We start from the raw sequence: 27899 nt of genomic DNA, 5'->3' as shown, positions 1-27899 counted from the left end.
CAAAGCGACTGCATTTAGAAACCTCCCCTTAAACAAAACTAAACCATGTGACTGGCAAAAATGTTTTTAAGTCAACTCTGAAAAAGAATTTAATACTGAAAGTAGGTAACACAGGACAACAATAAAAAGGTCTTCCCAATATGAGAAATCACAGTTATTTTGCAATAAGTACTTTTGGTTACTTGTACTTGGCAAAAAGGTACCAATTTGTGACATATGGCAAGACAATGGTTTTAAATGTTAAAAAAAGAAAAATGTAAAAAAAAAAAAAAAAAAGAAGCTCAAATTTAAATAAAGATTTTGCTACTGACTGATCGCCAAACCTGTCAATGGATTTTCAATCACATATTTACATCTATTCACTAGAATACAACACAAAACTAATAAAAAAAAATGAAATGATACAGGGGAAAGAATTCGTATTTGTTCATTTGGCTCATATCAACTTATAATACAGTCAAGCATTAAGTGTGTGGATTTACAAAGGAGTGCTGTTGTCAAAAGTCTGAACATGGATTTGTTTTGTCCCAGTGAGTGTGCTTGGACATCTGCCGACCTGGAATTGTTTCTTGTCCTTTGCCTTAGCTCAAAAAACAACTGCATGTCTGAGACTACAGTAAACTTAGTTGACCCCTGAGTTTCTAATGCAAAACTAGTGTATGAAATACCTCATTACAGTGTATCTTAGTGCAAGCCAGCAATATGCTTGATTAAACAGAGGTATATTAGATAGCACCCAAGCTGACAAGATTCCCCAGAATGGTTACTCTGCTGGCCAAATCACAACAAGCAGTATGGGAGGTGGCGTTTTGCTCTGTATCCTTGTGAAAACCAGCAGTTCAAATGCTTGAATTTGTATTACATCTATAAACATGTTTTTCATAGAAAATATAAATATCCCTGAATGAAACAGATTCACAGCATTTTCTCTCGAGGACTCCAGTGCTACTACCATAACGTGGCCATCAAGTGTCTTTAAAGGTCTCCAGTTAATGTCCTTCTCCGTCTATCCTCTACAGTTCCAGCCGCTACGTCCTTTATTCGCTGTCATGATAATTTACTGTCCGCTTCCCACGGTTACGAGTGTTCACCCGTTTCTTTCGCTGTGGTTTGCTGTACGACACATCGCTGTCGTCGTCGTCATCCTCCTCCGAGGCAGGCCGCTGACGGCGCTGCCTTAGCTGACGGCTGGCAGTCCTGTCACCGACCCCAGACCGTCTGTGACTTCTCTTTGGACTGCTGCGGGACCCTGAGCTGGCAAACGAGTTTTCAGAGGCTGAAGACGAATGCTCGCTTTCTGAGTCAGAACTGTGATTGCTGCTGCTGTAGCTTTCCTTTTGTTTGTGTTTTGGCCGCCTCGCATTCTTCTTCCTGCTCCTTGAACGACCAGCATCTTCCTCCTCCACCTCTTCGCTGGAATCAGATTTGGAAGAGGTGTCTTCCTTGTTGCCAATACCTTCCTCTGGTTTGGATTCCCTTTTGGGACGCTTTGTGGAGCCTGACTGGCTGTTTTTATTGTTCTTGGACACTGGCTCTTTCTCTCCGCCCTCCTCCACATCTTCAGAGTCTGAGGTGTAAATACGTTTTCTGGTGGAAGACAGCGGATTCCTGGCTTCAGTGGGAGAGGTCCTGTTAGACTCTCTCTTATTATACCTGTCTTCCCTTGATGCTGTGGCTTTTTTGTCACTGTTTCCCCGTTTACGCTGGCTTGCAGACGCAGAGTCTTCCTCAGAGAGAGAGTTGTCACTGATGTATTTCTTTTTTGGTAGGGCTCGAAGGTTCAGTCGTCTGTTAAATGTGTTGTCTGAATTGTCCGACTCTTCGTCTGATGAGCCAGTGGAGCATTTCCTCCTCGACTTCCTCTTGGGTTTGTACTCCTGCTCAGAACTCTCTGAAACGGAGGTGTTGTCACGAGGCCGTTTAGATTTTGTCTTGTTTCTTGTTGGCCTCTTCGACTTGGTTTCAACCTCATATTCTTCACTGGAGTGATTGCTTTCTACTTCGCTATCTTCATCTTTTTTCAGTCTTTTCTTGCGCGGGCTGGATCTCTTTGGGGAATCACTGTGTTCCTCTGATTCAGCACCATCCAGTTCATTAGTTGAGGCAGATTTTTGTTTGTCTTGGCTTTTTGACGGTGAGACTTTTAACTTCTTCTTAGAGTCCTTGTGGATTGCTTCCTCCACATTTCTTCCATTTTGGTGTGGGTGTTTCTGAGAACTGTGGTCCTTGTCCTCTTCATCAGAGCTGACAGGAAGTTTGCGTCGTGTGGTCCTGTGTTCAGTGTCCTCTACCTCCTCCTCTTCCTCCTCACTTGTAATCCTCTTTTTCCTGGCTGGAGTGATTGCTGTGCTTCGAGAGGGTTTCTGAGGCACAGAAACTTCAGCTTCTCCAGAGCTCTCCTCTGCAGCTTCCTCTTGCTCAGAGTTGCTGTCAGACTTGTGATGTTTTGCGCTGTGGCCGTTCACATGGGACAAAGTATCTACAGAAGAAAGGAGGGGAAAATCCAACTGATTAGAGATACTTTTATCACAATTCCAAGCAGGTGGCACCTAGAAACCAGAGAACATTTCTCACCATTTCCCTTAGGCTTAGCAGCTTGTCTTGATTTCTTCTGTTTGTTGGACCTCGTGTCTCCGTTTTGCTGATCCTGGGAGGAAGATGAAGCATCACTGTCGTTGCCATCCTCCTCGTCCTTGGATTCGCCACCTGATTCCTTTGTTTTCCGAGACGCTAGAAAGATAAGCAAGGGCAGAATTCAGCAAAACACATCCTGTGAGTAGTAGTAGTAGTAGTAGTAGTAGTAAGTATTTAGAGGACAAGATCTAAGAGCATATTATCTGCGTCCAACTCTTTCTGAATTTCATTATCATGGTTAAAATTAATGATTCATTGATAAAAGTACAGAGGAGAACTTGTGCGTACCCCGTCTTGATGGCTCTTCCTCAGAATCTGAGCTGCTCTGGATCACTGCGGTGCGTTTGCTGGTCCGGACTGGTTGGCGGAGGCGACTGCTGCTCCTCCTTGGCTTCTCTTCCGCTTCCTCCTCCTCATAGTCTTCATCTGACGCTTCCAGTAGTTTCATTTTGTTCACAGCTGCCCTCGCCGTCTTTCTCTTGAGTGACCTGCGACCTGTGATTTCCTCTTCTTCTTCCCTGTCAGAGCCCGGGGACGTGGCTCTGTCTGAGTCCTGCTGGTGACGTCTCTCCCTGCGAGACGACCTGCTGCTGTGACCGTTCACCTCCGCTCTGCCCTCTGAAAACAAGCCGTGCAGAAGGATGTTTAACATATTGGCAGGTGGATTTTGGGATTCGCAGCGTTTAAGGCTGAAGATAGTTGTAGCGTTTACCTGAGCGCTTCCTGTCAGCGCCAGCGCTGTTTCTGGTCAGCCGTGTGCTCCTGCTGTTCTTACTCCTGCTGGGGTAGCGACGACCTGAAGACTGGGAGGACATCCCTCCGTCCTCTCCATCTTCACCTTCACTGTCATATTCTTCCTCATCTTCGTCCTCTTCTTCACTATCACTGTCTGCAACTGACAGTAACAATACACATGTACTTTTTCCTCTTATTCTGATTACAACCCCCCAAATTTAATAAGGCATGATTGAAAACTGGATTTTAAAAACAAACACTGAAATCCCAACCTTTTTTCCTCTGCTTGGCACAGTTGCTTCTCGTAACTCTTGCTTTCTGTCGGAGTTGAGCGTGCCTTGAGGAACCAGGGCGTTTCTCCTCCTCTGACTCACTCAGCTCGCTCTCACTGTCAGACTCTGAAATAAAATTTTAAAAAAATGACACATTAAACATTACATTTAATTTGGCAGACACCTTTTTCCGCATCAACCTACAATAAATGCATTTAAACTCAAAATGAACCGGAGCCAGAGAACTGGAATTGCAGCCCTCCAAATTAATCTGCTAAAAGCCTGTTAAGAGAACTACTTCGCAATCTGTGAAATGTACGATGACTCTGTTTTCCTGATTTCAGTGAGCGGTTCATTTCACCACTGAGGCGGGAACAGAGAGGAGCTCATTCATTAGAGCACATCAAGATTCAAACTGATTCCTACAATGACATTACAGGCTCCATTTAACGCAACACAATTCAGTGACAAGTAATTAAAGTCAAAAACTTCAGACTTCACAAGTTATTGCACAGTTTTCTGAAATGTTTTTACTTCGCATCTAACGGGAAAGTAAACTTATCAAGTTAAACAAAGCTTAAAATGTTAATCTGCTTCCATAATAACTCTGATGTAAGTGAGATAATATGTCATGGCACTGCTGTAAGCCATCCCACGATACAGCTACTGGTAAAGAACCTACTGCGAGGCAAAGATCCTTTCGTACCTGGTGTTGATGAAGCAGCTTTGGAGCCGGAGTCGTCGTCCGAGGAGCTGTGACCTGAGCTGCTGCTTCGACTCCTCCTGGCTCTCTCAGGAACAGACACTTTGGCTGAGGTAGATTTGGTCACTGACGTCGATTCCACTTTTTCCTGAGTTTTTACAGCAGCTCTCTTGTGACTTGAGAAAAAGAAAAATGCAGTTTTTCATCAGACATGAAAAGGCAACGTGCAAATGTGCCATCATATACGCCCGAAACCCAAAATATTGTGGCCTGTTCGGACTATTTGCACCTGAACCACTTCCAGTGAGATTATTGTTGAACATCTGTGCTCTGTAACTGAAACAGACCTTGATGTGGCGTTGGACTGATCCTGCTGCTGCATTTTCTTGCGGAACCTCTGACTGCGGCGGAGCCTGTCGCTGCTCTTGATGGCAGTTTTGTACTCAGATATGATTGATCTGATGTGCTCCTCGAAGAAGGCAGAGAGCCGCAAGGTCATACTGTAAATCTAGAACGGAGCAGGAAAGGTGAGTCAGAGAAGCTAAAACATAAACACAAAAGTCAAAATATACATAAAATGGCAGTATGTGGGGTCGCTCCACAAGATACACATTTTAGGTGCCAAAAATGTCTCTCACAGCTCGATGACATGGTGCTTAAATGGAAGACAAAATTCCCACTAACCTTTTAACTATGACATTATTCATTTTTTGACATTAAAGAAAAGTTGTTATTCTACAAGAGGGTGTGCTCAGAAATTTTCTGCTATATGGCAACTATTTTTAATCTCTACAGAAAAAATGGACACCAGTTTTCTACTGCTGACCCCTTATATATTTTTTTATTTGTAGCTTTTTATTTTATTTTATTTTAATTTATTACTTACTTATTATTTATTTATTACTTCTCATTTATTTTTTATCTTTTTTGCTGTATTTATTTTATTTTATTTTTTGTCTCACCTACAATTTTTGTAAAATTTTAATTTATTTATATGTACATGTGATTATATATGAAATCGGTTTGGTTTGATAAATAAATGGTACAATATAATGATGTGCCTCTGTGGGTGGCAAAAACATGGGACTATTTTGTGTTTTTCCAATTGTATCTGTAATTTACTGCATTTTGTATGACTTAACATATCAATAAAAAAGATCCAGAGAACAAAAAAAATACATAAAATGCAATAATGTTTCATTACAAAATCTGAACCCAAGGATGATTTTTATTAGATGAACTCCAGCCATTACATTTATACGACTGTGTCCTGACATTTCTTCCACAAGCTTTAATTACTCCTCTTACCTTGGAGCGTTTATTGGGTGTGTACGCTTTAGCGTTGGCAAATATTAGCCGGGTGTCTTTGCACAGCTCCACAGGGTTGTCATAGCGGTCTTCCCCCAGGGTCCTTTTCACTGTGCCAAAGTCCATTGGTGTATCAATGATGTCATGGTAATCCTGCACAAACACATAAAACGTGATGAAGATGAAGTTCTAAATCATAACGATGAAACACAAACCATAACTCGCTATTGTTATGTTGACAGCATGCTCTTAGTTTGTGGTGTGAACTTACTGGATAGTTCTGAGGGTCCACAGGCTGTCTGAAGGGTTCAGAGTCCTCACACTCAAATATGTAGTTAAGCAGATTCTTGCATTGTTCCTTCCAGGCGTCTCTGTCAGGCACCACCTCCACAGAGCGCTGCAAATATCAAAGAGAAAGAGAGAAACTTGTCATGACATGTAATGCATGCCAGCTGCTGCTGTTGAATCATTAATAGTCAATCTGCTACCAAATCCTACCAAAAATAATTACATGACAGCACTAATGATCTAATACACAGTTTAATGAGCCAGTGATTGTTCATTCTTTATTTGTGCTCGCTTGTTTTTTTTATATCATGTCAAAGTCCTTTGTATGTAAGCTTTTATGTTATCTGTTTACCTGACGCAGTCTGTGTCCAGAGGACGTTCCCGGTGCTTCTGTATCCTCTTCCTGTAGGCAGTTATCAAAAGTGAATTACATGAATCTGATTATTAACTGATTGATTGTTACTTTCTCAAATGCAAAGGTGACAATTAGATATAGGACTAAAAATGGAAAACAAACTTCCTAACTATCAATTGTAACTTCCTACGGGCACCTTTCCGTATCATCCACTCTATTTGCACATATTCACTGGTCAGCAGTGCATGATATTAAAAAAATATAACACTAGTGACTAAAGCTGTTTTAATTTTGCCACTCACCTCATCATCATCGTCCATTTCTTCGACAGCATTGTAAATCTCCATGATATCTGTGCAGCTTGGATTACTGAGGAAGGAGGAAGAATGTGTCAACACAGTGTGCAGTTTATTTGAATGACACTGTTCCTATAATTTGGGTATCAGCATCTAAAAAGACAAGTAAGTAAAACGTACTTGACAAACTTCTGAAGGACATTTGTGATGATCTTTGCAGAGTGGGCGATCTTGCTCCTTGGCTCATTGAAAGTGCGGGCGTTATGTGCAATATACCTGGCGTCCCAAATTAATGCTGATAGGCGCCTGTGGATCAGCAGATGTGATTAAATACACAGTGTCTTCATAAATTGTACAAAACATTTCTGAGACAGGGCTGGGTCGACTGTCTGCTGCATTATCATGTACATGGAGGGAGGAAAGACTGGTGGAACTGACCTGTAGAATCTGTTTATGAGTCGCAGTCTGATGGTGCCAAGGTCAGTAGGATAGGCGATCACAGTGCAGTAGGTAGGATACTGGATTAAATCCACAGGACCAGAGAAAGGAGCTGCAATCTCTGTAGCAGAAACACAGGGGAAGGTACGTGAGTGTGACTGGGAAGTATTCTTTCAGATAAAGAAACCGTAGACGCCCTTGTAGAGAACTTTTCGGACGCGTGTTCTGGGCAACATTTGCATTCATCAACTTTAGTTTCCACGCTACAAGCTGCCACACTTCACGGTCAAAAAACTGTTTGCTAACCCCGTCGCACACCTGCTGCTCATCACCTGCACCTTACCTATTATTATGACCTGCGCTACCAGTTCTAGTGCGTATTTACATCTAGTCACTGTCAGTTAAACGTGAATCAAAACAAATACTAAGGATGTTATTGTGGCTCCAACAACCCTGATGCAGGGTCTGAAAGTAGCACCAGCAGCTTGGCAAATGCAGGTAAACTGTTGGCAGCGGCAGGAAAAAATCAGCACACCATCGCCACTTTGATGGAGAGGGAAAACCCATAACAAAAAGACACATTTCAAAGTCGCTTGCAACAGCTATCTAAAGGCAACGCTATTGGCTGTAGAGCCTTAATTGTTCTGGCTGAGAGCTGAAGTTCACTGAGTTCTAACCAATAAACATTAATAAAAGACATGCAGACACACATACACTCCCACTTGTTACTCTATCAACTTCACTGACTCGCGCAGCAATTTTATTTAAAGGAGCAGCTCAGTGTGTCGTGAGTGTGTGCAAGAGCGAGAAAGAAAGTGACAATGAATGTGCTCAGAGCAGACAGTTGTTGGCAAGTGGAGCAGAGGAGAAATTAGCAGTGAAGTTGTCAAGTCGTCGGGATGAACTGAAATGTATTGATTGATTTAAGCGCGTATGTGTACAGTACCCTTCCACCCCCTCCCACCCAAAAACAGGGCTCCCCCAAAAGCCATGGTGTAAATCAAACACTGGAATTTACCCTGCATGTGATGTTTTTTGTGTAAATATGTTAATGATTGAATAAAGACAAAACAAAACAAAAACTTGCCTGCCACAGTAGGCAGTGAAAAAGTTAATTTCCAGCCCGCCGTGATGTGAGAGAACCGAGACCAGACATGCAAAAGAGGGAGTGTGTGAACGAGAGCAAACAAGAGAGCCTGTTTATGCATACACACCGACGGTGATGAGCTGATCGATGCCGGCGACGATGCGTTCACACTCCGCGTCCCTGCTCCTCTCCCCCCACTCCCCAGGCAGAGGCTTGTACATCAGCTCGCTCATCTCATCTGCAGTCACAGGGATGCCACCTCCTTCTGTCTCTGGCTGCTGGGCTGCACGGCAGACAGATTTGTTCAATATGCAATTACACCCCATTAACCCCGCTTTGTGAGCGGACACCAGTACAGTGTTTATGTGCCGATGTGACAGCAATAAGCTGGTGAGAAGTCTTAATTACCATCATCTGGAATGGGCTCCACATCCCAAGGGCTCAGTTTCTCCGTCTCCCCGTTGTCCCATCTGACACAAAAACAAGTGTTGCCAAAGTCAACTATCGCACTTTAAAACAACATTAAGTGCCACCTTATATTGTTGTAGTTCAGACTAATATGATACGGTCATCAGAAAGATTATTTGAGTTTGTTTCAGTTAAAAAACTAGTAATAAATGTTACTATCAAAACAAGAATGAAATGACACTGTCATGCCTCTTAATAACCACCAGGGGACAGATTAGTCCTAGACTGGATATGCAGTGCTCACTGTAAAAATAGGTCTAGATTTACTAAAAAAATAAAGATGTAACAGTCAACATTAAATACAGTTTTGGGGAAAAAAGTCGATTGTATTCACTCCTTGTTGCCTTTGTGGCGGTCTCGAGAGGCAGACAATCTACAACTGTCAGCTACTAACTTCCCTCACTCCTGTATGGCGAGACAGTGTCCAAGCTTCGCTTGCTAACAATGACAGTATCAAAAGCAGTATGTCCCAGAAACTAGCTGATATTCAGATTTGGTGCTGGAGCACAACCACCACATCTCAAGCTGCCCTGTCACAGTAATGTGCATTTCCCTACCTGACTTTGAAGCACTGGAAGAGACTGTCAGCATATTCCGGCTGGTAGGGCTCCTGACAAACGATGGTCCCAAACCACCAGGCGTCGTCTATCACTGAGCGAAACCGGTCGTCTGCACAGGAGAGGATGATAACCAATTTAGGAGGAGGAAAAATCCACAGCGTGCATTAAGTGTAAGACGCTGCACTGATGAATCATTTGAAAGGCAACAAAACATCATTCATCAGCGCCTCCACTGAGAAGTGGCAACACAGAAATTAAGAATAATCCTCACGATGGAAGAGTGCTCCCCTCAAGAGTGATTATTAGTCGCTCTGAAATGGTGACAAAGTGAATTAAGCCTCTGCTGGGGAGCACCTTTCTCCTAGTCTTCCTGTCATTTCACCAGGGTAATACAGCATGACAGTATTTGTCGCTTGTTCCACCAGTACAGACTGACCTCTGGTAGCGCATGCTGTGCACTACAGCTCCATATAGTTAAATTAAGAGGTTTGACGATACTAAAAATCATACTGTTAGGATTTCTACCACCCATACCTACTTCCTTCTGTTTTTTAAATTGATGAAACAGATACACGGAGGATAATACTTAATTTAACTTTCCTAATGAGGTGCAAAACTTACTTGGTTGCCAGTTTCTACGGAGTGCTTCATCATAACTTTGCCTCAAAACAAGGAAATCTATCACATCTGGCATGTCGTGATACCTGCAGGAGAGATCAGACAACAGTAAAATAAACACTCAAGATTTTGTCTTTGTGAAACTGATGCTTAATTATGCTGATATATAAGACAAACTACAGGAACGGAAATTCAGCCAGCATGTCAAGACCGAAAACTGACTTTTATCCTCATAATTTTTATTGTAGGCCATATGTTTTGTAAACATTTACTTCAAATGCCACCTTCATGAACTGCAACAATACGTAATGTGTTTCTCAACAGAGAGCTGGTGAATGAAACTGAGCTGCTTACTTGACAGAAAACGACTTGTCTGATATTTTGCCAGTGCCGTGGTCAATAAGCGTCAGCTTCAGACAGCAGAGTGTCGGAGGGCAGACTTCATATTTGATCCCAGTAATCTTCACAAACTCTTGGTCCTAGAAAATATGCAGCACATTTGAAAACCAAACAAAAAATAATAGGGTGAAAAAGTGCCTACATTTACATTAAAAAACAAGCAGGAATTTGTATCCAAGATTTCTCCTTCTACCGTTAATCACCTTAATTTTTTAGTGTTTTTATGATGATTTTGTCAATTATGTTCCTCAAAATTCTGTGTATTCTCCCAAACAAATGTATCATCTTATTGGTCTTAGTCTTACCCGCAGCTCCATTTTCTTCCAGGGCTGTTTGTCTAAGTTGATGGGGTACAGGTCACTACGGCTCACTGCCTCAACGTAGGCCTCGTGTCCCTGCCGAAAGTAGATCACCTGACAGACACAGAGAGATTCAGAGCTTAGAAAGTACATTTTCTACATGATAAGAAACAGGAAGGTGCAGACGACACTCTATTAAACCACCACAACATTTCCTATAAGTATTTAGACTACATCTGTACAGTAGCTTTATATTTAAGAACAATCCCTACTGTCATTATTACTAACATCTAAACAAACTATTTTCTAAATCTTTCAAACTTTGCAGCCTGCCTGATATGATGAACTTGTCTGCATGTTTTTACATTCTTTTTTACAATTCTTCTGTTTCTGTTAAATACAAAAATCTTTGGACAATCCAACTAAAGAAATCATGGTTCTGTGAAGTGCCTCTCATAATGTCTAATGTACCTACCTCATCGCCCATTTGTGGAACAAAAGGAGACTTCCTGGGAATGACATCAGTGATCCATGGTGAGGGTCTGAACTCATTGGACACTTCTCTGTTGATGGATGGTCGCACCTTTGGACGCTGATTGGAGCACCAAGATATAACACATAAAATGTGTGAATATGAACCTGTTTAATCCTATTTGTTACAGAATTCATCATCGTAAAAATCTGGACATGATTAACCAGTCAGAATTCACATCAGGATCAGGTAGGATAGTGCTGTGTACACCAACTCACCCTGGGCGGCTTGTTCTTTGCTTTCTTGGACTTGTCTTTGCTTTTCTTGCCAGCTCTTTCCTCGCCAGCTTTTTCCTCCTCATCACTCTGCTGCTTCTCCTCCTCTTCCTCATTGTCTTCCTCCTCCTCTTCAGAGCTGCTGATTCTGCGCTGCACTCGTTTCCGTGACGACAAGGGGGTGGAGGGCTGCAGGTTGATGCCAGCGTCTGCCGTCCAGTCTGAGTACTCGCTGGATGTGTGGCTGTCCAATCAGAAGCAATTGTAATCACAGTTTTAAGTTACATAAATTAAAACAGGCAGAAATCTGAGATTAGTAATTTGTTTTAACCTGCTTGTGGTACCAGATGGGTGGAGAGTACCACCTAAGATGACACAAAGGAGTAACACAAAGCGTTAACATGAAAGTCAATGCTTTTCTGTCTGACAAAAAAAATTAATTTAAGGACAACTGGTACCCTAAACAAGTTCAAACAAATTCTGAGGACGACTTCCCAATAGTATGTGATTATACCTCGAGCTGTCACTGTTCCACTCTTCCTCATCATTGGATGAGTCAATGTCACTGCCATCCAGTTCATTGTCCTGAACAGATTAAAAATAAAACAGAATATAGCTTTAAGTCCCCCCAAAAGACCACAAGTGCTTGTAAATAACACTTAACCAAAGTCACAGGAGAGCAGAGAATGCAGTACCTCAGAGTGCACCTCTGAACTCGCAGTCTCCTCTCCCTCTTCACATGACAAGTCGAGGAGCTCCAGCGCGTCACCGCGGCCGTGCGCTCGCTTCGCAGTGGGAGGCTCTTCATCTGAATCATCCTGAGGGAACAGATGGGGCTGACTCAACACCAGTGCAAAGATTTGTACAGAACAGTTGTGAACAAAGAAAAAATAAGAACAATTCCAACAATCACTTCAATCTCTGATTTTAAATAAACAATCCTATAGAAGGCATATAAAAGATAATATATATATATATATATATATATATATATATATATATATATATATATATATATATATATATATATATATATATATATATATGTATGTATGTATGTATGTATGTATGTATAAAGTGTATATAGTATCTTTATACCATCCAACACATAACAAATATGCTCTTAAATGCAAATACAGTACATACTGTTGGATGACTATCCACAAAACACTGGTACACAAACCATTTTTCAAAGTGCCATTTAAGACTTTCTACACTGAGGCAAAGCAAAAAGCAACCCACTCGACAGCTGCTGTAGATAATGCGTCTCTTCTTTGCGTTGTACAGAGCCACCTCCTCATCTCCTCTGGTTGTTCGAATGTCCTCCTGGTCCCTGAAAGACAATTTCCATGATGTTTTCAAATTCAGGAGGGATATAAAAAAAAAAGCAAAATAAATGCTGTAAAATCTCATCAGGTAAGTACAACACTCTCTCTGTTGTTTGATGGGTGAGTTTAGACAGACTGCATTTTTTTACATTAATGTGTAACGTGGAATTCTGTTGGATATTATTTAAATACTGATCTGATCTAAAATTAAGGTTATGTTAAAAAATTTCATTATAAAAATAATCAATTTTGGGGCGTCAGTAACGTAGTGGATAGTGCCGGCGCCCCATGTACAGAGGCATTGCCTCGCTGCAGCAACCGCGTGTTCGAATCCAGCTCGTGGCCCTTTGCTGCATGTCAGTCCCCACTCTCTCTCTGTCTCCCCATTTCACCTTCTGTCCTGTCAACAAAGGCAAAAATCCAATAAAAATAATCTTTTTAAAAAAATAATAAAAAAATCAATTTTGCTTCTTAGAAAGTCTAATGCCCCTTTCACACATGCACTCCACCCCTGAGCTTATTTAGACATCACCCAGAGGAGCTATATGTGAGAACGCAAATGTCTGAATCAGTTGGACTTAGGTTTGCAATGGTACGAGATTTTTACAGTACCATAACGGTTTTACGGTCATGTTCACACAATGACTCTTAAATGAAAATAAAGGGGTGTTTTTAGTTGGACACTATTATAATTGAAACGGGAATTAATTATTTTTAATGAAAGAATGTCTAAAAAGGATGAGGAAAGGCAAAGCTCACGCACAGGTGAGATTCTCCAGCCTGTTGAATTTTTTCCCCAAACCGTAAACAAGCAAATACAGAAAGTATCATAACCATCAATTTTCCTACCACTGTATATGGTTTAACAGTGCACAGCTGCAATCCTAGTTGTACTGGACATTAAACAAACTCTAACCCTGCCAGCCAGCTCCCTGATACAAAGTCTGTGCAATGTCTAATTGAGCCCATGTGTGAATAGAGCAGGTCACTGTCTGGAGAATTCAAAGCAAGCGAGTGGGTGTGTTCATGATGTTTCTATCATGTGGCTGGCATGAAAACCAGAAGAAAATTAACATCCAAGGGTGAAGAGGAAGGGTCATTCACACGAAGATGCCGATGAAAATGTCGAACTGGAGAGACTTCTGTTGGTAAGGGCTGAGGTTGGGATCTACGTAAGCCAAACACTGTGACTTCTGCAACATACTTAATTGTGCCGTGTGCTGCCTCCAACGCACTCTCCCCAGGCGCCCCCCTCGCCTAGACTTAACAGAGTATTTTCAATATGTGGGAGCACATCTGACATGGACTATCTCCTGTTGTGTGCTACATATATGAAAGGTTAACTCTGGACAGGATCCGCACCTGATTCTCCAAAAATTGTATGGATTTTTTATGAGAAAACAGTTTAATAACAACACAAAAGTACAGACGTGTCTTGTCACACACATCCTATGTCTTCAGCTTCAAATGGTAAAGCTAATATTGCTCTCTCAGATACCTGTAGCTGCTGGGTGCTATCTCAGGCACCACCACCCTGCGTCTCCAGGCCTGCAGGTCTCTCTCTGTGGCCATCTGGCTGCGAGGAGCATTCTGGTGCATCTGCCGAACACCCTCCACCTGTCCACTGCGGCGCAGACCCACATTGGGGGGCGACTGCACGTCTGCTCGATCATTTACAGACACTGCAATGTAGGAAAATAAAAAAATGTTAACTTTCAGTTAATGAGGACAGCGAGCCTCCAACAGCTCAATAGATCAATACGTCAGCTTAAACAATCCAAGAGAACACTGGTGGCGTATTGATACCTCTGCGTGGTGTGCTTGGTGCTGGTGCCAGGGCTGGGCCCTGTGCCTCAGCTTGCCCTTGTGGTTCTGCTGCAGCCCCCGGAGCTGCCTCCGTCCCTGGCTGGTTCTGCCGGTCCTGCTGCGCTTGGAGATTTCGGATGGCTTCATCCAAAAGGCTGCTGCGTCTTATTGCAACCTCATCGTGCTCTGCAGTCTGCTGGCTGATCACTTGCTCCACAACCTCGCCATCACCTGAACAGGATGGTAGCAGAGGTTCACATTGGTCACACACTTGCGGCGGCTTGTCACGACATTGTAGCAGGAAACATATGGTTGAAATGTTTTTAAATCAAGATGACTGATAAAGCCAGTGTGATTTATACATCAAAATGTAAATTTCCCACTGTAAACTAGCCAGATAGGGTCAAGTTAAGACCTGCGTGTGGTTGCTTCCAGTCTTACTTGTGGCTACGTATCCCAGCTGAGGAACTAGATGCTCAGCAGCGATGTTCTCCCGGCCTGGGACGAGACGCTGATACCTGAAAATCAAGTAGACATTTAAAAGATGTTTAAACACTGAATGAGTTCATCAAGATATATTTTATATACACCACAGCTGACCAACCGTTACCAGCTGTAAGTCAAACCAGCATTTTAACTGAATTATCCTGCCTAGTATTGTTTTTCATGACTTTGAAAACTAGCATGGACTGGAAATTCACCCTTGAAGACTGTATGGCTGCTGTATGACTGATAGAAGGTCAAGCCTACCTTGGTGGATGGGGGTTTCCATCCACGTCCACCAAGAAGGGTGGGGGCATGAGATGGGGTGCCTGCTGTGTCTGTTCGTCCAGTACAAAGCCGTTGGTGTCCCGGATCAACGGTCGGTAGTCTGTGTGGAAGAACACCTGGTCTGGAAGCTGTGTGGAGACCAGGGGAAAGACGGAGGCTTGAGTTTAAGATTCGGCTTCAGCCTGCAGCTCTTACTGTATTCATGTCATGTAGGAAGATTCACAAGCACTTATACAGTTAGCTATACAGTGAGCTTTGAAAATGTTCGAATTCAAGTCTATAACAATGTTCCTTATCTGGAGAATGAAAATACTGTGTATTTATCAAGTGAAAAATGGTGTTACTGTAGTTTTCAACCGGCTACAGTGATGGATTGTTTGTGTAGAAATGTAAATGCAAGATGTGAGATTTATCCTTGCCTTCTCATATGGCTTGGAACTGCCGAAGCCAAAGATGAGCAGATGGCCATGGGAGTCTGTGCAGGCGAAACGATGGCCATCAGGGGTGAATTTACAGTCGAAAACGGCTCCGTGACCCTGGCCCTCAATCTGGATGAGAAACACGAAAATCACTCAGGCAGGTACAGAACTTGTCAGTTGAGAAACAAACTTTCTTACATGTTTTTTTTTTTTTTTTTCATTTTTTGCTTCCTACTCTTACCCACTTTATGCAGAGAACAAAAAATACACAATAATTGAGCAGTCGAACAGCACACAAACAGATAGGAGGTGAACAAAACAACCGAAAAGCACTGCAAACAATGAAGCAGCAGACTGAGGAGAAATGACAGTTACAGGATGGCAAACACTTGAAGGTGCACAGTGTGACGCTGAGGTAAACTGATGACAAACACATACTAAACTAAGTCTGTTTTACTATACGTACTGCTGTCTTTGTCATGTTGTGTATTATTGCAAGTCTCTTCATGAGTATTGTTTGTTCATTATGATGCAGAACAGTTTCAGTTTTGTTAACCAGAATTTGAATGCCATGCTCTGACGGTGCTGTGTCAGCATACCATGTTGAAGTAGTGCTGTGTGTTCGTCCCTCGCAGCAGATCCCATATGAAGACATTCCCATCGTGGCCAGCAGACAGGATGATCCTGGGGTCAAAAGGGTGCGGCTCCAGGACAAACACCTCAGCCTCATGGCCCTGAAAACAACGTTCAAAGTTAGTCTCTATTTGTTGAGGTTGGTTGTGATATCCACTTGACTTCCATATCAACACAACATTAGGCACGCTTACTTTAAGGATATGTAGCAGCTGTCCTGTGTAGGAGTTCCACACTTTGAGGAGATGGTTGTTAACAGCCGTGATGACTGTATTATCATGGCGATCCCACGCTACCATGGTAACTTTGGGTTTGAAGTAGGTTTCCTCTTCACTCATTGGTTCAACACTGAAATAATATACACACATTGTATGTTACACAAGTGACAAAAACCATGGGTAGCCTGTATCTAATTCTGCATTTCTAGAAATAAATTCATCCACAAATTTCCCTTTCTTTTCTGAGGCAATATACACATTGCTGCCTGTTCCCTTTGTAACTTCTCTTTTCTCTTTCACAGATCTGTAACATCGAACAGACTGGTTGCATTCAGTGTGATCCAAGTGTGACTTCCTAAACAAAAAACTACGTGATTCTAACTTAACACATAGTACCAAATTTGATACATGTACTGAATATGGTGATATAACTCTGAAAAATGTTCTTGTACTTTTGTGATTGAGTGTTACTTGTGAAAATAGTTTTGGCAGACAGGCCAGTTATAAAAACTACCAGTGAGGGTCCTTTATAGTTCCTCTCAGGGAAGACAGATAAGCTCTGGGTGGTAAACACAACATTTTTTGACTACATTAAATGATAGTTAATGTATCTTTGGAGCCATTTAAGTGTGACACTGAACAAACTGTCCAGAAAAATATTTTCCTAGAAAGCTACAACACAGAGGACCCAAAAATCAGCCGCCATGTGACCTTGTCCATCAAGCATGACTGTCTGATGGTGAAGAGGGAGCACTAATGAAATGTCTAACCTTTCCGTCTCCCTGTAATATCACCTTCCTCAGATTAAATGTACTGTAGCAAGTCTCATGTTTTAGCAGGCAGATCACACCGCCATTCTTATAATCTGCAATTCAGCAACAAGGTCAGTGGAGGTCTACACATCTTGTCACACAAAACACATCTAAAGCCAGGGTACTTTATTCTAATGAGATAGTTGACACTTAATTTGGATAGGTGACTAGTATGTTTGTAAAAATCACTGCAGAACTGGCAGAGAGATGTAGTATTTCACAATATCCTTTGCATCAGCACTCAAAAGGTTTTCAGCTATCAGAAGTCATCTAGAAATAATACTGCACAGAACAAAGCAATATTGTTCAGTCCTTAGATAGTAGTGAGGTAAAGTCTTCAAAATCTGTTAACAACTGCTTCACAAACAGGTGAGAAGGCAGCGCTAAGACTTACACAATCTGACAACTGAACAAATAAAACATTTGGTAAATGGATTCCTCAGCTGACATCAGCAGCACCTGGTTTACATGTACATGCTATGACAGCTCTTTGAGGCAGCCAGGGGAGCAAATGATTGTGCTTAATTTAGCAAATCATCCAGATACTTCTTACAGCGAATAAGAATCTTGTTCATGCATATCCTGTTGCCTATACAGTGAAGACCCTTTTGTTTATTTGAGAGAGACACACAAATACTGAGGACACATCTGAGGAATCTACACAAAGAATCCACACTACTACCAATGCCAGTTCCCTTAAAATGATCCAAGTACTTCATACAACACCCATAATGTGACTGGAGTGGCGTGTAGTATAGACATAGTCTTTCAAACATTTTGGTGGTATCTCGGCACGCTAAACTGCCAGCTCTGTATGGGCTGTAGATGCGGCTGGAGTGTGAGCTAGACACCAGTGACAGTTCAGTTGTGAGTCCACCCGGCTGTGCACAGACACAGTGACAAGGCTAACTTTTAGCACATGGCTAAAGTTACCCAACAGTTATTTACGGGTTTTACAACAGAATCAAGCGGTTTCAGTGTTCAGGACTGTTTAATGGCTTGGTGTTGGATGCTAGCCGCTGTTGCTGCGCTAGCTCATGCTAACTGGACAGATGTTGAACATACTGTTTGCTGGGAAGAAACGACAGAAAGTTGACTGATCCACCAAGGAGTCAGGACGATACGGGATCAGACCCTCGGTGCAAAGAGGATTAAATGGATGTTTTAACTGGCTGAAGACATTTTGATACTTTTGTTCGTACTTTAAAAGGTATCAAGTACCAATACCCAGCCCTACTGGTGTACAACAACAAAATGCTCCTTACCCTGGAAGAGTGGCAGACATGTTCAGCAGGATGCACCTCCACTGCTGCCGCAGATGGAGCTTCCAGATCCGTGCTGTTCCATCTCGACTTCCACTCACAAACCTGAGACAAGACAGCACCAAACAGCTTGCACCATCACTTTATACATGGTTACTTTTAAATCAGTGTAGTTACTATGAAAAAAGAGTGATGATGAGCAAAGATTCTTCCATACCTTTCACCTGAGTGGCAAAACTGGATGCTATCAACTTTGTCCTGGACAGAGAGCAGAAACATTGTGAGCGATCATCAGTAACTGTGTAATATAACTGCTGAATGTTTGATGAGTTGAACCAGATAATCCAGCTGAGAGTCAATGTGTTCCCCATACGTAACACTTTGTACATCAGAGTTTGGCTTTTGAGGGGGTTCTCACCGTGTGCTCGTGGAGCTCTGATACCTTCTCTGGACTCCCGCCTCCCAAGTAATATATTCTGATGACATCATCAGTACTTCCTGTTGCTAAGAACATCCCACCTGAAAAATAAAATCAGATGTATGTTATAACTCTATGTTAGCTAGATGATAATTCTGAGAACTCTATGCACATGAAGTTGCATACGTACAGGTTCTTTCAACACAAACACTATTAACATTCAATGTTACAGTCGACGTAAAGTGACAAATTACCTGGACTGAATGAGGAGCACACAGTCTGAACTCCTGGCCTCGGCCGCTCAGTAAATTTATGTGGCCGATCACTTGAAGAATAGAAGAGAAAATGTTACTGATTTTAAACAAAACAAGACAAGTGACTATATTGAACTGACAGGAAAAAGTGCATTTTACTGACAGAAAAAATTACATAAGAACACATAGTTAAAAATCCACAATATTTGGATGCCTTTTTTTGTTTGTTTGTTTTTAAAGATGTCTGATTGTTTTAGATGTAAGCATGTGGAAATATTTTATACCAGTTTAGACTAACTGACATTTCCAGCACCTTGCCAAGACCAAGCTGGGTGGAGCAGTGATTGTTCTACATCAGAAATTTAAACTGTAAAATCTTTTTTCTATTTTAAATAAATAATAACCATAAAGATAATACATATCTTACTTAAATTTTAAGGAATTCTCTTGACACATGCGTATTGACAGCCATACTCTTTATAGCTGTGTTTACTTGTTGGCCCATCTTTCAACAAAACAGCTGAAAGGTTTCACCTAATCTGACTGGCATTTCAACTTCAGAGATACTGGTCCAACATTCCTTTGTCAAATTAGATTCATCAACGTACTTTGAGAAAAACAGACACCACTTAAAAAACATATAATTCAAGTATCTCTTAATGTCTCAACAGTTCATTTATGTAAAATTTTACCTGGTTGCTTTTACAAGTAGATGCTCGCAAGTCAAAGCAGGCTCTTTAAATGATAACAGAAAACTTCCATCCCAATGCAAATAACTGAAATTCAGCTATATTGAGGGTCTATGGTACCAATAAACTAGCCAGTGTTGGAAGAGAAAAATGGCTGTCAACCCAGTATGGCTTGCCTTCCAGCATTTGCTGTGGGCCTATAGTCGATTCCCAAAAACACCCTCGTATCCAGCTACCATTTTAAGGTTAATTTGCACAAAATATCCTCAGAAAATACAACAATATCAGAAATACAACAACAAAAGCAGAACAACTTGCGCAGGTGAGATTTAAGAAACCCCTAAAGTGTTTAAAGGTAATCTCACCTCAGTCAGCACATCAGCCTTGCCAGTTCAACTGACATACAATCAACTGATATCAGCAATGCAAATGTTTCCTAGAATCCATAATACACTGATCCTAATCTCTGCTCCTTTGCAGGGGAGACTTTAAAAATTACATTTCCTCATAACTGACCACATGAAACCCATGAGAAACATTCACATGAACACTTAAGTATTCTTATTAACTTTTTTTAAAGGGGCTCTGTCAAAATCAGAATATATGATTTGTTTGTCCACGGTTCCCAACATGGAGGTGACTCAGCTAATGGCTAGCAGCTAACAATGCTAACTCCATAAACAGCGCTAAATGACGGCAACATTGCTGACAGAGCTAACGGTGTTAAACCAGGGGGGAACCTGAGGGTGGGCGCTATGCATCAGCGACATCACCATCCTGATATCAGCGATATGCTACCTGAGCACTGTGTAAAGCAGTGTCCATGAGCTAGCCAGATACATACATGCACACACTGCCAGACCAGCTGACAACAAAAAACTACAGAGAAGCTTGGATTGCAACACACACACTGAGCATGACTTGATTCTTTCTCTTTAGACATGATGGCTCCAATATATCTTTACATAGCAAATAAAGGTTTTCTGCTATGTTAATGCTCAGAACGTCACAAGCAGAACCTTTAAGTACTACAACGAAATATCCGTGAACCATTGCAAGCATGCTTATATAGCCATTTAAAGCAGCACTCACCTAAAGTTGATGTTGTTGACATCCCACTGCCAGAAGCAGACAGTAGCATCAGTTCCAGTGGACAGCATGTAACGTTTGGAGCCCTTGGCAAATGGTGAGAACTGAAAACACAAGACATTCACAGGTCAGGCACCTGAATTACTCAGATTATATTAACATCAGAACATGTATTCTACATAGAGGGTTAAATATTAACACACATACACAATTACTGTAGACAACCAGACCAGAGCACGCACATTAATGGTAACAGTATGTTCCAACTCAGTCAACATCCTGTGCATCTGCAAAAATGTTTTTACATTTGGCTGAGGCAAGTTGTCATAGCAATAAAGAGAAGATACAATGAAGGCTGGTGGAAACATATTTTTAGTATAAAACAAGACTTTGCCAGACCTGCTACCACCTCCTCTTTTTGTTTTATTTCAGGCAGAATCATTGCAGCACAAACGTATACTGCCACCCAACGTTTCAAGCCTCTGCTCCATTACACAAACTAATTCCGTCATAGATAGAAGGAGGAAAAGATGCATTTGCGTTAACTCTAAGACTCAATTTTTTTCTTTCTTTAACTTAAAACTTTAATGTGAACATACTTAGTAAGTCCTACATCCCAGAAATAGTACTGCATTATGAGGTTGAGCACAATAAAAGTGTCTAACAGTGGAATTATGAGAGCTGTTATGGTTGCAAATACTCAAAATACAAAAAAAGGTATTCATGATTATTGCTCCTTTGCTTGGATGGTAGTAATTTCTCGACAGTTGCTTAATTTTGCAGAGGTCATGTAGACAATTTAGCATGCCCAGAGCAAGGGGATTATCCTAATCACATTCAAATGATTATTAATCACTTTTGTATGGAAAAAGGAACCTGCTTAAATTCGTCTTTTGAGACACGGGACAACCCCATTCTTAAAAAGCCGGCATATCATCATGACATTGATCTATTTACTTGTAGGGAGGTAATGGATCCACTGTGCCCCTGCAGCACAGCCACAGGGGCACAGGTACGAAGGCACCACACACGGATGGTCTTGTCACAGCTTCCTGCGGCAATGAGCGTGTTCTCATAATTAACCGCCAGGTCTGTGATCTCTGCAGAGTGTCCTCGCAACGTCGAATGAAGCCTTCCATCAAACGAAGACCAAATCTTCACCAAACAGTCATCTGAGCCCTGACAAAGAAAAATACCAACATAAACTTTAATATTCTACTTTAGTATACATTAGAAGACAAATCTGAGGTGCATTCACATGGCGTAGCACTTAAAATCTAAGATCTGATCATAACGACATCAAGTATGTACAGTCATCGGTAGCGGAGTGTGTAAATGTGATGTAATCAAATTTGCATTGTTTTCCCACTATGCTAATGAGTGCTTCAGAGGAGCATAAGCAGAACTAAAATCCCCATTATCACCGCACATTAAATATGGGTTCATTTTCGAGTAGGGAGGTATGATGACAAGTTCTTACTGTGAAGATCCTGAGACCAGTGCGATCAAATGCAATACAGTACACTGCAGACAGATGCCCCAGGATCCGCCTATGCAGCCGCATGTGCTCATAGTTGCTGACAGGATTGATGGAGCTGAAGCGCTGCACTCCCGTCAGCTCTCTTCCTCGACAGACCTTCACTGTTGATGATAAGACGCCAATCATCAGAATAAAGATTGTGATGAAATTACAGGGCTGCAACAAGACGGAGATCAAAACAAACACAGTGGATGTGGGATACATTTACTTTATTGTGGGCGGAGGGGTGTACCACGAAGCAAGATTAGTGGGTCAGCGAGGTATGTTGGGCCTAAAGTCAGAGTTTTCAATTTCACAAAAGGTGGCTCTTGTTTAACCCTGCTAAATCACCATGGTAACTTGTGCTGCACACCTAACCTGCTCCAAAACAGGTTATGTTTAGTGTTTTGGACCGAAAGGAAGTTTCTCTTGGGAGGGAGAAAGTGTTAAGAGACTGAATCAATCTGATGGCTTTCCCTTTTTCTTTTTTAGATTATCTTTTGGGCTTTTTTTTGCCTTTATTAGATAGTATCAGCTGAACGTAGACAGGAAAGAGGGGATGACATGCAACAAACGTGTTAATCAAACCCCAGCCACTGCAAAGGACTCATGGTCTAAATGGGGTGTACGCTCTAACAAGTGTGCTAACAGGGAGCCCCAGGCTGGCTGGTCCTTACGTATCTATGAGCAATAAAGAATCTCAGCTGAGGGAATACGTTATATATGCAAACTTGTTGATCCATATATTAGTAATGCCACTAAACAAAGCTATGCAAATACAGCTGTGCAAACTGTATGCATCCCGTTACCCGAGAACCTAAGTGCGTGTAGCTGGTGATGCAGAAAATCAGAGTAGGAATACTGTGTGCTGATTTTCATGAGGCTGTTCTTACTCTCACTGAACTACTAAATATGTTTGTAGTGTTGTCTGGCCACTTGCCCGAGCTGGCTCTCAAAGAAGCCTTCTATAAAACCACAGGTATCACACATTAATAGTTCACTTCTTTAGTAATCAGGATGACGTTTACTTGCATATGAAATATGGTGTCATTCCCTCAAAACATAACATACCACTCTGGATAATGTCTTTACACTTAGAAATAGAAATAAACAAGAGTGGCAAAATAAATGGATAAACTTTTGAATTCACACGACAAGCATTCCTCCCTTGAAATAACTGGAGCAACTGTGCTGCTTTTTGCTGTACTTTTCTATATTGTTCAAAGGTGGAAGTAGGCAGCATGTGAATGATCCATTTTGTACGGTAGAGAAGTCAAATGACGCACTGAACGCATAGTATAACCTTTTGGATGTGCGCACAGGGCCCAAAGAACAAAGCCAGAGTTAACATACACAATTGATAACCACCAGTGTGGTACCTGTTATCTCTGACTGGGGCTTCAGGGTTTGTCAAGCCAGCTAAGGCAAAGAAAGTCTGACTTTCTCGAACTTGCTTCGTGGTATAGCCCTCGGGAGTGGAGGGGTATTAATATCATGAGATGAAATAAAAAGTAGAAAAATAAAAGAGGCTGTTATACTTGGGCTTAACCGAGCATGTATACATCATCTTCGAATAAACCTTAAAACCTCTAGAGCCAGCACCAAAAACAGTTAGGCTTTAGTTCAGTTTGTCCCTCTCACTAACTTGCTTTATTTCTCTTTTTAAATGCAATGTGTTGGTCACATTAATTTGATTTAAAGTCAACAGCAGGAGAAAAAACCTGCCATCCTCATCTCTAAACAATAACAATATCACTGCTGCTCCTAAGTCTGATACATCTGGTTTGTATCTGTTGCCATGGGTAACGACAAAATATCAGAGCAACAAGGAGATCATCCATACTGTTTTCATTTGCGTTAAGTTCTCACTGACTCAAAATGAAGTTGTTTTAAAGCTTTTTATTGGCCTCCTTGTTGTGCATGTCTTCTAAAAATGTGGCTTAATCAACAGTTGAGTAACTTCAACAGCATTTCTTTAAATAAGCGAAAAAATCCAAAAAGCCAACATGTGTACATTTTCCCTGAGGAGAGACAGGTTTTAAATAGAGAATACTGATGCAAACAGGCCGAACAAGATTTTTCTGCAGCAGTGTGTGGAAGATAAATGCCTGAGCAAACAGGGATTGTCGGAAAAACCCTGAAGAATTGGGCGAGTAAAGCATTGAAAAAATAATGATTCCCTGCAAACATCAAGATGAAATGATGAATTGTGATCAATATATAACTGTCATGTCAAGAACAACAAGCACTGCAATTTAAAAGACTGCGTCAAGGCAACCCATCTGGCTCAGTAATGGCAGCCCACCAAACTGTTACTTGACAACAATAGCCTGACAAAATGTCTTCTACTAAAATTTGGACAGTCAGGGAAAAGAGAAATACATGGTGGTAAACACAGTGCAGGTGGTGTATAACCTCAGTCCTTCAGGATTAAATGACAATTTGAATTCTTCAAACTTTTTAACATGCACATGACTTGTCAGCACACATGCAGCATTAGTGGCGAGAGGCATATGTACATGTACCAGTTCCCTGCATATCCGTTTTGTCCATTTCATCTTTTAAAAACACAAAACAGACGAATATTGAGTGAAGCCAGACCTACCTAGGGGTGGAGGTTTCTTGCAGTTCAAAGGCCTCTCTGGTGGTCTGCCCCGGTGAAGGGCTGCATATGATGAAGCATTACATCGTACACTGTCGCAGTCTGAAAAACAAAACAAATGGTTCACAGAATGATTCAGCTGATCACAAGCTGCATGTGGGAGGAGAATAGTATCAGTTCTGGAGACTGCATAAACCAAGAAACTATTCTTTATATTATGTAAAACAAAGTATTTACCAATGCAAGAGGCATGTAAAATTCCCACTACATGGAGAGCACAGAAAAAAACTCCATTATACATTTCACCCCCCAGACAAACGTCTTGAAGACTGTGTACCTTTTGAGGTCCTAAGCATTGACTGCTTTCCAGACCCCAGCAGAGAATGTACACCTGGGACACATGATGGCACCTCTTTGTCAAGAATTGGTCCAATCTGCTTACATATTTGTAGCAAATGGTCTGGAGCAATATGTCTGTTGGCTGCGACCTGTCAAAGAAAAACAGAGTAGTGACATGACATTAAATACAGATAACTGCTGAAGCAAAGGTTTAAATCAATAACAATTTTGATAAGTGATTAGGAGACTAAGATGTCGAGCAACATTTTTAAATGTAAAGGTTGGCTACTCATGTTTAGGTAATATAATTCTAACCTGAATAGATTTGGGCTCAAACAAGATTAGCAATCTGAAGATGGCACCTTGAGCTGTCAGAACTTGTGATCGACATCCATGTATCATGATATTTTCATAGAGAGAACAATGAATCAGAATCTCGGGGCAGCAGTGGCTCAGTCCATGGGGACTTGGCATGGAAATTGGAGGGCCGCTAGTTTAAGTTCAGAATTGACATTAAGGTTCTCCTGTTTGTGTATCCATCCTATATCGCAGACCTTCTAACCCCCTATTCTAGAACTCGTGGCTGTCCCATGCTCCAGGCATTAGTTTAGGGGTGATCGTGCCTTTGCTGTGTCTGCCCACAAACTGTGGAACAGCATCCCCCTCCCAATCAGATCTACTTCCAAACATTGACGTGTTTAAGTCCCCCTGATGTGGTTTTCCCTGATGTGTGCCTGTGTGAGATGTGTACCTGACAGTTATGTCGTGTCTTATGTATGCGTTTTTAGCATTTTCTTCCTCTTGTACAGCACTTTGGGCAATGCGAGTTGCTTTTAAATGTGCTTTATAAATAAATTTGAGTTAAGTCCCTGTACGGACCAAGTAAGGAGTGTGGGAGCCCCCTTGGTCTGACATCTCTCCATTTAATGTATGTATAGGTCCCGTTCTTGCATGTGTGTGTCTATGACAGCAACGTGAGAAAAAAAATTCTTCTGTTTCTTCTTAAAATGATTTATGAATAATCAAAATAGCTTTTCACACAGGTAATTGTTTTTGTGGTAGGATTTTACATAATGTAGGACTGTGGTCTGGTAAAGCTGATTTCATATATGAAAACTAGCAACCAACAAACAACATTTCTGGTATATTGCTTGATTTGACACATATATATATACACATGAATAAAACTGACTATATTCATGACACAGATTGGTACTTATCTGTGTGTAATATTCCAGGGACTGCAGCCTGCCTAAAAAGGTTTTGTCAGAATAAAAACCTGACAGGGGTTGGTGGTTTCATGTGCTTCTCAACTCATATCCCGAGAGGCGTGGCTTCTTATGCAAAACTTTCTCTTTTTATGGACCAATCAGAGCGCAGGTCACATGCAAAATAACGCAGAGACAGCGCATCTCGCTCTCTGATTGGCCAGCGGAGCCGTCTCGACGTAGCAAGAAGCCGAACTACCCACCCTTTCTGCAGTACAACAGTCGGGGCTAAATAATATTAAACCCTCAATCCAAATACAGTTTTCTGAGCCACCGTACACTTCACATAGACAAATTAAGTCAGTGGGAGCGAGCTGTGACCTTGTCAGTCAGCCCAGCTTGAGAAAACCCAATAGTCGTCCAACAGGAAAAAGAACAAAGAGCGTAAACAAGAACAGAGCATGGACAGAGAGCAGCCCTGTCACAAGACAATAACAACCGCCGACAATGAACTTAGCGACAGATATTAAGTGTAATCTCACCACATCTTCATATGTTCTCGGGTGCGCGTTACCCAGCCAGTCCAACCTCCCCGGTAAGAGCTGTGGAAAACAGAGTTTGGTAAAGCGGAGTCACCACAAAACGCCAGTACACATTAAGCTAGTAGAAAAAACGGGTGATGTCAAAGGAGTGAGACGTAACGTTACAGGGGTATTAAAAAGTCGACTGAGTGGGACAAGTTTTATACCCAGACTCAGTCTAAACCAACGGATAGCAACTAGCCGTTAACAAGCAGCAAGAGGCAGCGGGGATACACACCTGATATTCCTCTAGTTCGCTCGCCAGGACCTGCAGTGGATTAAAAGAGGCGATTCAGATTAGATTGACTCGATTATAAACTAGCTAGTCAACTATTTTGAAATACCACACTGTGTACTAGTCAAAGCACCCCAGCTCACCTCAGCCGCTCTCCGACATGGACCCGTTGTTAGAAAACGAGATATCAAATAATAGAGCTCTGGAATTGAACAGGGAGGAAATTAAAACGTTAGAAAAGCCGACGGGATATCAATTAGCACCAGCGATATCGTTGTAAATTAAGCTATCAATTGGGGTTTACTTCTGCGGCTTACCCGACTCAAGGAGCGAAATGTCCCGATTTTTGGCCATTGAATCGGCCGTGATTTGGAGAGGTGAAACAAATTTCAGGCTAACTTTATGACTACAGAGAATAGGATATATTTATTTAATTTCGGCTACACAGCTCTGACCCCCTCCACGGTTGCTCCCGCTTTCTATTCAGCCTGTTTGCAGTCGCCATTGGA

The 27899-nt window shown here is 41.7% G+C and overlaps 1 protein-coding gene across 2 annotated transcripts; it reads right to left on the bottom strand.

Annotated features, from left to right (window-relative positions):
- Positions 1–5: 5 nt before the first annotated feature.
- On the bottom strand, positions 6–27899 carry brwd1 (bromodomain and WD repeat domain containing 1). Of its 2 annotated transcripts, none has more exons than XM_033631338.2 (44): positions 27708–27899; positions 27534–27592; positions 27394–27423; positions 27117–27176; positions 25365–25515; positions 25031–25129; positions 22387–22547; positions 21864–22085; positions 20910–21010; positions 19129–19199; positions 18875–18975; positions 18674–18714; positions 18460–18561; positions 16359–16512; positions 16131–16265; positions 15532–15660; positions 15092–15240; positions 14783–14859; positions 14342–14572; positions 14034–14217; positions 12450–12540; positions 11903–12025; positions 11722–11792; positions 11211–11451; positions 10936–11052; positions 10467–10574; positions 10117–10241; positions 9766–9848; positions 9142–9253; positions 8525–8586; positions 8244–8399; positions 7030–7150; positions 6772–6897; positions 6598–6664; positions 6293–6343; positions 5924–6049; positions 5653–5805; positions 4692–4852; positions 4348–4520; positions 3642–3767; positions 3347–3529; positions 2923–3252; positions 2575–2730; positions 6–2479 (listed from the first exon to the last, which is right to left on the bottom strand). In XM_033631338.2, the coding sequence occupies exons 1-44, from the start codon at positions 27742–27744 to the stop codon at positions 1038–1040; spliced, it is 6798 nt and encodes a 2265-aa protein (XP_033487229.2). In that variant the 5' UTR covers positions 27745–27899; the 3' UTR covers positions 6–1037. The 2 variants fall into 2 exon arrangements, with proteins under 2 accessions (XP_033487229.2, XP_078023344.1); XM_078167218.1 differs by having other exon boundaries at positions 3347–3523.

Source organism: Epinephelus lanceolatus, chromosome 4 (genome assembly GCF_041903045.1).
Source record: "Epinephelus lanceolatus isolate andai-2023 chromosome 4, ASM4190304v1, whole genome shotgun sequence".
NCBI lineage: Eukaryota > Metazoa > Chordata > Actinopteri > Perciformes > Serranidae > Epinephelus > Epinephelus lanceolatus.
This window is presented reverse-complemented; position numbering and strand designations above follow the sequence as displayed.